Below are 10654 nucleotides of genomic sequence, written 5' to 3'. Positions count from 1 at the left end.
GAAGATGAAGTTCAGAGTATGGGGCAAGGTCAATAATAGGATTACAGGTATTCTGTGAACATGGCTGATTTTTAATTAATTTCAACAGATTGAGAACTCTGTCAGAAACAAGTCCAGAAGGGCTCTAAAGTTTTTTTCTCTCTTTCTACACTTTGAACTCTCTATTTTCTCTGACTCTTTGGTGTGTTGCCATGAAAATTGACAGGGTTGTTAAGCAAGCGTTTCTGAGTTCAGGACTATATGTTTTGTAAGGTTTTGTTTTGAAATGAGCTTATGGGAAGCAGCAGAATGGCATGGGGGGTATTTTCAATTTAACATTGCGGAATGTGAAAAATCCATGCTGCTTATAGTACACAGCCACTCTCGTGGCTGTATAATATGAACGTGGAAGGAAAGACCTTGACAGCTGTTGGTGGAAATGCCTTAGAGAAACTATTTCTTGCTGGGGGGGAGAGGGAGATCTAGATGACTCACATTCAGCAGTGTCAACATCTATTTCAAGACGCTTGGAGGTCTGGCATCCTTGGCCTGTGACCTATGTACTTACTACAGAGGCTTGTAAATAGAAACTTCATAAGCCAGCACCTATGCAATGAAACACTGAACTATGGGCAGGAATCGCTCTTCCAACTCACATTTTAATTTCTGTTACAATAATATTCCACCCTTTTATATTCTCCAAGGAGGCATACGTGGCTCTCCCAACAACCCTGTGAGGTAGGTTGGGCTCAGAGACAATGACTGGCCCCCAAGATCAAGGGAAGTAAGCTTTATGGCTGAGTGGGGGATTTTAACCCAGGTCTCAGAGATCCTAGTCCTGCAAACTGCACTCCCTTTTGACATGTCACAGCTGAAAATAGGGGCATGATCATTTTATTTTATTTATAGGACCATTTCTAAGCCACCAGCTCGTTGAAAAGAAATCACGGGGTGTACAAGAAAATCATTAAAACATCAAATCATAAAATACAAAATGTGATAATACTCCTCCCACTAGATAGTGGGCTGAATCCACCCAAGTTAGAGTAGATGTATTGAAATTAATAGGCCTAATAGGCTACCTCTCAGCTACTGGGCTAAGTTCAAGGTGCTGGTTCTGGTGTACAATTTATTTATTTATTAGGTTTGTTAGACGCCCATCTCGCAGAGGTTAATCTGCCACTCTGGGCAACTTACAACCAAACACAAGTACAAAGCCTTATACAGCTTGGGACCAGGATACCTGAAAGACTGTCTTACCCCTTATATACCCAGTCGATCACTGCGCTCTGAAAGTGAGGGCCTCTTGCAGATACCATCTTATCAGGAGGTTCGTTCTGCACAACATAGGAAACAGACCTTTAGTGTGGCAGCACCTACCCTGTGGAATTCCCTCCCGTTAAATATTAGGCAGGCGCCATCTCTGTTATCTTTTTGGCACCTACTAAGACTTTCCTCTTTCAACAAGCCTTCTAAATAGAGATTTTATCCCAGTCTCCATCTGTGATGGAATTGCTTTTTAATGCATTTTTAAAGCTTTTTTTTTTTAAAAAAAAATTACAAAGTTTTAAAAATGTTTTGTTTTTGAGGATGTTTTAAAGTCTGTTTTTGTGATGTTTTAGAGTGTTTTTAGTGCTTTTGTTGGCCACCCTGGGCTCCTACATGAAGGGCAGGATATACATTTAATTAATTGCAATGTCCATTAACTGTAATGGGTCTGAATAGGACCAACATTGGATGCAACAGCCCATATATATATATAACGAAACCAAAAAAAGTCTCTTCCATTTTATTGTAATTTTTTTTAAAAAAATCAATACATTGTTGTAATAATCTTGTGTAGGTCACTTTGTGAGGTCCTTGTGAAAAGTGGTAAATAAATGGCTTAAATATTAATGCTACACACTCTTTTATTTTAGCCATTTCCCCCTTATGGTTTAAAGTAAACACATTGTGCACCCCTGTTAACATAGGAAGCAGGTCCACACCATACATTTAAAACACATCCAATCCGCATTTAAAGCACATGACTCCCCCAAAGAATTGTGGGAACTGTAGTCTAAGGGTGCTGTGAATTTGTGCTGTGAGAGGGAAACCACAGTTCTCAGGATTCTTTGGAAGAAGTTATGTGCTTTAAATGTATGGTGTGGATCTGTCCTTATACCGATGCGGTCCCTTGAACCATCTAGCACTACACTGATGGGCTGTGGCTGTCCAGCATTTCAAGCAAGGTTTTGCCCTTCTTGTTGGGTGCAATTTAGCAAGGTTTGAATTTTGGCAGATTTCAGGAAAGACGGAAGGACTTGTTTGGACAGCGCAGAGTTAAAACCATGCAATTCCCCCTCCCCCCAAAGGCAGGAATGGCCACCAAATTTGAGTGGCTTTAAAAGATTAAGATAAATACACTGAGGAGGAAAAGGCTATCGATGGCTAATAGCCACAACTGCCATGTTCTATGATAAAACAAATTAAAACAACCAAAAGCAATTCCAAGAAGCGTCCTTCGCACTTTAACCCAGAAAAATGGTAAGTAAAGCTTCAGAAACAAAGGATTAGCCTCTTGTGGTTTATATATTTGTGCCTCCAAGCATTCTTCATTGGAGTGTTTGCAAGCCTGGGTTCCTGCATGACGCCTGTCTCTCTCTTTGCTTGCAGCTGTCCCATCGGTGACTCAGACGGCCCTAGAGTCTATTTTGGCCTGAATGAGCCCGGAAGCCCATCACTAATTCGAAACTGGCCACGAGCCCCAGCAGTGATTGCAGGGAGATGAAAGTGGCAGGGCTGTTGCCTCACTGGGCCCCTTTGGGTGACTGACTAACCCCGCAACAAGGTGCCTTTGTGCTGAGTTAAAGGCACCCTTTTTTGGAAGTGGTTTGTGTCAGCATCTGGGATCTGAATAAAAGACGAGGGATTTCCAGAGAGTGGAACACAAGCTGTCTCGAAGGGCAGAGGCAAAACCCACACGACTCCAAGGAGAGGACCCTGAACGCATCCCTGTGCCGAGATGTTGTGCCGATTGCATCTTGCAGCCCCTCGGAGCCCCCTGCAAAGCCGGGCTTTGTGGCCGAGGACCCAATCGCTCTTTGAGGAACTGGAGCAGGAGATGGATTCCATGTGGGAACTCCTGAGCGGCAACTGGCACCCCATGGGCCACAGCACGGCCAGCCGCGAGATGGCCCACAGGCCAGAGGTGGCAAGCCCCGGTGGCACATTCGCGGTGACGCAAGACATGGCCGGATTTGACCCCCGGGAGCTGGTGGTGAAGTTGGAGGGCGAGAAGGTGGTGCTCACAGGGAAGAAGGCCACGCAGACCCCCGGGGGACCCTTCCGCTATGAGCTTTTCCGGAGGGAATGGGACGTCCCAGGGAGTGTAGACCGCGAGCGCCTGAGCTGCTCCATCTCTGGTGAAGGCCAGCTGCGCATCGAGGCGCCACCGTCGGAACCTGCTGCGAGGACGGTGCCCATCGAGGTCAACTTACCAGGACCTGCCGCAGAAGCCCCACAGGAACCCACATCTACAGAAAACAGCCGGACCAAAGGTTGAGAGAGACTGAACCGAAGAGACTGAATTTGCTTTTATCTGCAAATAAATATTTTTAAATACAGTCCCTTTCTCGTGGTGAACAGTCAGTTTGCAGATATTGGGTAGGTAAGGGGATAGATATGTCTTGTAGAGGGGTGGGAATCCTCAGGACTGGGGGCCAAATGTGGCCCTTTAGCCCTCTCCAACTGGCCCTTGGGACTCTCCCCAGGCGTATCTCCTCTCACGCAGGGACCCACCTTGAGGGTTTTTGCCTGGCTGGGTGGGAATGTGCCCTTGAGCTCTGATTGTGCCTCTTGCTTGCTTGGATTCAAGACAGAGAGGGGTGTGTGAGTGTAGAAACTAAACTACTGCACAAAAGTAAAATGTATATTAATTTCTGCATGCCCTTTTTTGCCTCTGAGCCCTGGAAGGTTGCCCACAAATGGGGTCACCGAAGCACTCTGCACGAAGAGGAGCAAAGCCCTTGGAGGCTGCTTGGCGCACCTCTGCATACGTTCACAGCTCGAAGAAAATGCCTTCTGTTGTAAATTTTGGCTCTGAATGTTCCTGTTTTGTTGCAACCATTTGCTCAGAAGCGGGGTTTTTCCTGCTTCTTGAAGTCTTTGGGGAGCTTCACATGAAAATGGGGGGCAGGAGATTCAAAACAGACACCCTCTCTCTCTCTCAAGAAAAGAACAACCTCCTTAACACAATATGACATTGGCATGTGGAACTACCTGACCCAAGATGAGTAGATGGCTTTAAAAAGGATGAGACCAGGGGTGCAGGAACCTGTAGCCCTCCAAATATTGTTGGGCTCCAGCTCTGATTATCTCTGACCATTGGCCATGCTGGCTGCTACTGGGAGTTGGAGTCTGGCAACATCTGGAGGGCACCAGATTGCACACCCCTTGTATCAGGCAAATTCAGGAAAGGAGGAGGCATGTCTCAACAATTATTCACCATGCATGATAGCTTAGTGGAACCTCCACATCCAAAATAAGTCTACCTCTGACTTCTACCTGCCAGATACAAAGAACAGGGAAGAGGCCTTTCCAGTTCAGCACTGGGGGGCCTGGTGCCCATCGGGACTGGCAGGCATGGTAGACCCATTGAAATGAATGAAGATGATGGGAGCAAAGCCAGTAATTTCCAGTGGGTCTACTCTGAGTAGAATCTAGTTGGCTTCAACCCGTACTCCATTTGATGGCACTTACTCTAGCAGGAAGCTTACATTGAGGACAAAATTTAAGTACTTGCTTGCTTGCAACCCTTTTAAACATTTGAATGCATCAGCACCAGCTCTTAGCAAACTGAAGCGTGCCTTTTAATGTCTCCAGCTCGCCCCTGGTTTTTAAGAGCTTGAAATATTTAAATAACTTTGCCACTTGGTGGCGTTTTGAGTAGGCAAGAGGGAGAAAAATCCTGGTCTTCCCGTCTTTTTGTCCTGGGCCCTGGCCTGGTGGATGATGCAATGAGGTGCAAGAAGAGCCCGCAATTCCTCTCCAAATGCCCCTTTTCCAAATTTCTGCAGCAGTTTGGGGGATTTTTATTTCCCATCTTGGCTCTCCCATCACGTTCCCTTGGCTTGCAAAAGCAGCTATGTCTATTTCTAAAAGAGAAGACAGAGGAGGAGGCCTGGCCCATCTCCCAGGGCTGGCATGAAGGAAAAAACTGGGGCAGGGCTCCATGTGCCTGTACAGGCTCTTTGATAGCAGCTGGCCAGATCTCTTTCCCCTTAACCTACCTTACAGGGTTGCTGTGGGAGTAAAAAAGGATGGGGGAGGGGAGATGAATCCACATACTTGGCCGTTTGCTCTCTGGAGAAAAAGCTGGGATATAAATGCAAGGGAGAGGGCCTTCTCAGTGGTGGCCCCCAAATTATGGAATGATCTTCCTGATGAGGTGCGCCTGGCGCCAACACTGTTATCTTTTCGGCGCCAGGTCAAGATTTTCCTCTTCTCCCAGGCATTTGAGCATGTGTTTTTAAATTGTTTTAAATTTTTAAATTGTGTTTTAAATTGCTTTTGTTCTTAGTTACTGTAAACCGCCCAGAGAGCTTCGGCTATGGGGTGGTATACAAGTATAATAATAAATAAATAAATCAGTCAATAAAAGTTTTGGGTTGGATGGGGGGGTTGGCAAGGCCAGAGCTCAGCTTTGAAAAGCAGGCTCTGCTGATAGCATTCCTGCCCACCTCCCGCCCCCCCATCGAAACCAGCATGCTTTTGGCCAGCTCCTTGCAAGAATGTTGTTGTTGTTATGTGCCTCCAAGTCGACTACAACTTATGGCGACCCTATGAATCAGTGACCTCCAAGAGCATCTGTCGTGAACCACCCTGTTCAGATCTTGTAAGTTCAGGTCTGTGGCTTCCTTGATGGAATCAATCCATCTCTTATTTGGCCTTCCTCTTTTTCTACTCCCTGCTGTTTTTCCTTGCCAGAATAGGCTGCCTTATTTCCAAACATTGCAAGGGGGGTGGGGCAGCCGGGCAGCCTGCTGTGCAGTGATCAGGCCTGTAGAGCAGCCTTTCCCAACCGGAGTGCCTCCAGATGTTGTTGGACCACAGCTCCCATCAGCCTCAGCCAGCATTGCCAACGGTCAGGAAGACGGGGATTGTAGTCCAACAACATCTGGTTGGGAAAGGCTGCTCTAGAGGCTGCCATTCCTTTCCAGCTTCCCTCCCTGCCTTCTGGAGCCTCCGCCCGCTTTCTGGTTCTCGACGTCTCCGGAACAGCCGCCTGCCTTCCAGGCTGGTTTGGAAAAGCTCTTGCGAGCCGTTGCGTCACTTCTGGACCCGCGCCAAGCTCCGCTGTGTTTGCAGGCAGGCCGGGGTTATAAAAAGCCAGCCGCGCCTCCGAGGCCAGGCAGAGCGCGAGGGAGAGCGAACGAAAGCAAACTGTTCCTTGGGCTGCGCCGGGTCTCCATGGCGAGCTACTCCCGCTACCTGCTCCGGATGCTCCCGCAGCGGCGTTGGCCACTGCCAGGCCTCGGCCCTGCGTGGCTGCGAGAGCCACAGCCCTCCTACAGGGTCCTGTGGCCACCGGGGCCCAGCCTCCTCGACCAGGTGGCGAACGACGTGGAGAGGCACGTCCAGGATATGGAACGGCTCAGCCGCGCGTTCTGGCAGGCGTCCCCGCTCGGGGCGTGGAAGCGCGAAGGCCGGCGGGCAGAGAGCGTGGCCCCGGGCGGCGGGAAGGCTGAGCCGGACGCGACGTTCCGCTTCTCCGTGGACGTGGCCGGCTTCTCGCCGGAGGAGGTGGCGGTGAAACTGGATGGGCGGAAAATGACGGTGACCGCCAAGCGCCAGAGCGAGAGCGAGGGAGAAGAGGGTGGCTACTGGCGGGAGCATCAAGAGGTGCGCCGGGAGACTCTCCTCCCCGCCGACGTGGACCTCCAGGCCGTGACGTGCTCCTTGGCCTCCGACGGGCAGCTGTGCATCGAGGCCCCCCGCCTGGCCTCGCCGGGGAACACGGCAAAAACGATCCCCATCGACGTGAAGCCGGCTGACCAGCAGATTCCTGGCGCCAGCGCAGAGGAGAAAGGCCGGGGAGAGAATCCGAGGGACCCTTGACAATCCAAGCGCTTCTGGCCCGCGACGGGCGGTGCAGGCATCAGCGTGCAGCTCAGCCCCGATCGAAAGAGCCTCTGGTGTGCCTACTGCCGGAATGCCAGCTGATCTTGTTGACTTTTCACTCTTGTTCCTTGTGTGCAATAAAACGGTTTCTTTGGTTTCCCACGTGGTTCGGTTTCTGCTTGCTGTGTTTTGCTTTTTAAAAGAAAAAAAAGAATTTCCTCTGGGTGAAGCAGCCTGCCCTGGTACCCTCCAGACAGGGATGGAAGGATCTGTCCATTTCGCTTCTCTCCAATTTTTATAATCTTAAATTCAGTTCTCCACCTTTCTACAGCAATTTGCGATATTTTTTTAAAAAGTCCTCATGAGAAAATGCTCCGGCATTGTAGTGTGAATTTATCCTAATAAACACATTTTTTTGTAGACAATTTTGATACAAATTTTTGCAAGCAATTTCTCGTCGTCTAATGCATTTTTGGCTTGTTATTTTCCCTCATTTTGATGCACGCTTCCCCCCTAACAGACGCATTTCTGGTTGCAAAATTCAAAGAATTTTAAAGGATGGCAGTGTTTTGGTCCTCGAGTTGTGTTGGAATGTGTGAATTTAATAGATTCAGCTTGAAATGCGAACTGAATCGAATTTCTCACCCATCCCTACCTACATGTGAGTGTTTGCGGGGGGTGTCATTGCAACAGCCACAAGCGCAAAGGTCAGGGGTGATGGGAGTTCAGCAACGTCTGGAGGGTCACCAGGTTTGGGAAGCCTGCTTTAAGATGAAAGCGAGACTCCACGGGGATGTGCAGGAAGCAGAGAAGGCAAAGGGGAAATATGTGTGTGTGTTGGACAGGGATTTCACAATATTGGACAAATGGAGTGTTGCATTGTTAGCCAGTGGGTCCAGTCCAGAAAACAGCTCTATGCAAGACACATTGGATGCAGAAAAGAGGTGCAAAAATTGTATTGTTAATATAATTGTATCATAGTAATAGACCCACTGAAAATTAATGGGCCCAAATAAGTCCTGTCCATTAACCTCAGTGGTCTACTCCGAGTGTGATGAACATGGGATGCAATCCATTAAATGGAGTACAGTTCCTTTCCCTGCCGCCCCCGTAACACGGAATTAAATTTGGCATGACGTCAGAAACGAAAACCCAGCTATCAGGTTGCTCTTAGAGGCTTAGTAAGGGTAGCAGGTTGGGCAGAGTATAGGGCGCCCCCTGAAGCTTTTCAGTGGCCCTGTGCCTGCAGCCTACTGCGGTCAAGTGCATTTGGCCAGAGTGTTATTGGTGACACAGGACAAAGATGACTTTTGTGGCCAGTCGCTTAAATGGCTGATTATTTTTTAAAAAAAGATGGAATCATTTTGTGGTCATTGATTAGTAACTACGACAGGTTGGAATTGCCACGGACAGAGGAATTGCCACAGCAGACACAATAGGAAATAAGCCATTTGTAGGCTTCCTAACGCATCTGCCTGGCCACCACTGGAAAAGATATAAAACAGGCCTAACAATGGTCATTGGCTACAGCTAAGGAGAGCCTCCATCTTCAGAGGTAGTCTCCCTGTGAGTACCTGATTGCTGGGAACAAACAGCAGGGAAGGTCTGTAGCCTTTGCAGAGTGGAACTGCAAAAGTTGGAGCAAGCAGACCTTTGTAGAAGTCACTAAATAGCCAAGGGAGGAGTGGCTTTTCTTAGTGCCTAGGTTCTTGCACTAATATCTGTTGCACGCTCTTAGGCATTGTCAGCTGCTCCAGGCTGAGTGATGAATCTGAGCAAGGCTGTGTATTTTTTAAAAACGCAGAGAGGTTTCTGAGCTCCTCTATTGCAAAGAAGTAGAAGCAGTCTATCTGAACTGCAAGAATTAAGCACTGTCAAACCAGACTTGGGTTTGCGCCAATTGAAAGTGCGTTGATGTTGCACATTCCCAACAATGCCATTGGAGGACTGCTGGCGTTCCATTTCTTGGACCAGCTCTTGGAGATCCTTAAGAAACAGAGACAACTGAATATGGACTTCCCAAGGTCAACTCCAGCTGTTTTTATTGCTAGCCTCCATCAATAAATGAAATGTAAAATAAGATTATGACTACCCAGATGCTTCAAGTTGGTGCCGAACTTGACTGCTAGAATTTTGAAAGGGACAGGCAGAGTTGTTCATATTAACCCTCCTTGAAAGGTTGGCATTGGCTGCCTGTCCGCTGCCAAACCCAATTTGAAAGGTGCTGGTGGTTATCTGCAAAGCCCCAAACGGAGATGAGGAAGCTGTAGCCCTCCAGGTGCTGTGGGACTCAAGACTCCCATCATCCAGGATTGCCAATGAGATGATGAGAGTTGGAGTCCAGCAACATCTGGAGGGCACTAACTGAAGCTTCTGGGTAGTCTTCAAGGGCAGCCCCAATTATAATGTTATACGGTAGTCCAGCTAGGAAGTTACCAGAGTGTGGGGAATGCAGATGAGGAACCTCTCCCGTCTTCCAGATGTTGATGGACTCCAATTCCCAGAGTCGCAGTCAGCATGCCCAACACAGGGATAACAAGAACCGAGAGTCCAACAGCAGCTAGGGGGGCACAGATATTCCCCATTGCTGCCCTAGATGGGTTGGGACTCAAGATACCTGATCCCTATACCAGCCTTCAGTAGAGGCCTTTCTCCAGTACCCCTTCTTCAACAGAGGTATGTTACCAAGTTAGAGAGAACAGGACCTTTTCTACGCTGGCACCTTGACTTTGGAATATCCTCCCAAACAGGAGACACGGTTAGGACCAACGTTGCAAGCTGCATAAAGCCCTCCTGGTTCGCCCAGGAAGTTTGGATCATTAATAGGATGGGTGCTCCATTGTTTGGGGCTTTTCATTTCCATCTTCCATTGGATTTTCCGTTGGGAATTAATTTTACTCATGTTTTGCACCTGGACCCTGGAATCTTGAGGAAGGGCAGCTGAGAAGTATTTTAAACAATGAGAGAAACAAAGGGGCTAGTAAAGGCCACAAATTGCTGGGGCCAGCTAATATAGGAAATCCTGTTTTTCTGGGGCACCTTCATGGAAGAAGACAGCCAGCGTGGTGTAGTAGTTAAAGTGTTGGACTACGGCCTGGGAGACCAGGGTTCGAATGCCCACGCAGCCATAAAGCTCACTTGGGCCAGTCACTGCCTCTCAGCCTTCCTCTAAGGCAATGGGAAACCCCCTCTGAATATCGCTTACCATTAAAACCGTATTCGTAGGGTCGCCATAAGTCGGGATTGACTTGAAGGCTGGCCATGTCATGTTCCATGGAACAGAGTTGTGTATTCTCCGACTTTTAAAACACCCCCTCCCCCTTTTTAAAAATCAGCCCTGGGCAAGCCCCTCGGGGGCAACCTTTCAGGGGCCACACGGCATGGGTGGGAGGGCCAGAGGCAACAGTGGGTGGAGAAGCACAGGCAAGTGACTCTTTGCTAGATACATTCCAGCCACAAGGTACACACACCCACACCCCTCTACATGGCTGCAGCTCTATGGAGCCAGTGTGGTCTAGTGGTTAGAGACTGGGACCTTTGAGGAAGGGCTGGGAGAGACTCCCCACCTGAACCC

The 10654-nt window shown here is 48.6% G+C and overlaps 2 protein-coding genes across 2 annotated transcripts; both read left to right on the top strand.

Moving 5' to 3' along the window:
* The first annotated feature begins 2652 nt into the window (after positions 1–2652).
* Positions 2653–3584, top strand: LOC133372682 (heat shock protein 30C-like). Its single transcript, XM_061601608.1, has one exon. It carries the CDS (start codon positions 2984–2986, stop codon positions 3521–3523), a length of 540 nt encoding a protein of 179 aa, XP_061457592.1. The 5' UTR covers positions 2653–2983; the 3' UTR covers positions 3524–3584.
* Positions 3585–3664: 80 nt separating this feature from the next.
* Positions 3665–7239, top strand: LOC133372681 (heat shock protein beta-11-like). The gene has a single exon (XM_061601607.1). It carries the CDS (start codon positions 6430–6432, stop codon positions 7075–7077), a length of 648 nt encoding a protein of 215 aa, XP_061457591.1. The 5' UTR covers positions 3665–6429; the 3' UTR covers positions 7078–7239.
* Positions 7240–10654: the final 3415 nt, after the last annotated feature.

The sequence above is a fragment of the Rhineura floridana genome, chromosome 18 (assembly GCF_030035675.1).
Source record: "Rhineura floridana isolate rRhiFlo1 chromosome 18, rRhiFlo1.hap2, whole genome shotgun sequence".
NCBI classification, from domain to species: Eukaryota; Metazoa; Chordata; class Lepidosauria; order Squamata; family Rhineuridae; genus Rhineura; species Rhineura floridana.
The sequence above is the reverse complement of the archived record's forward strand: the minus strand, read 5'-3'. Positions and strand labels throughout refer to the sequence as shown.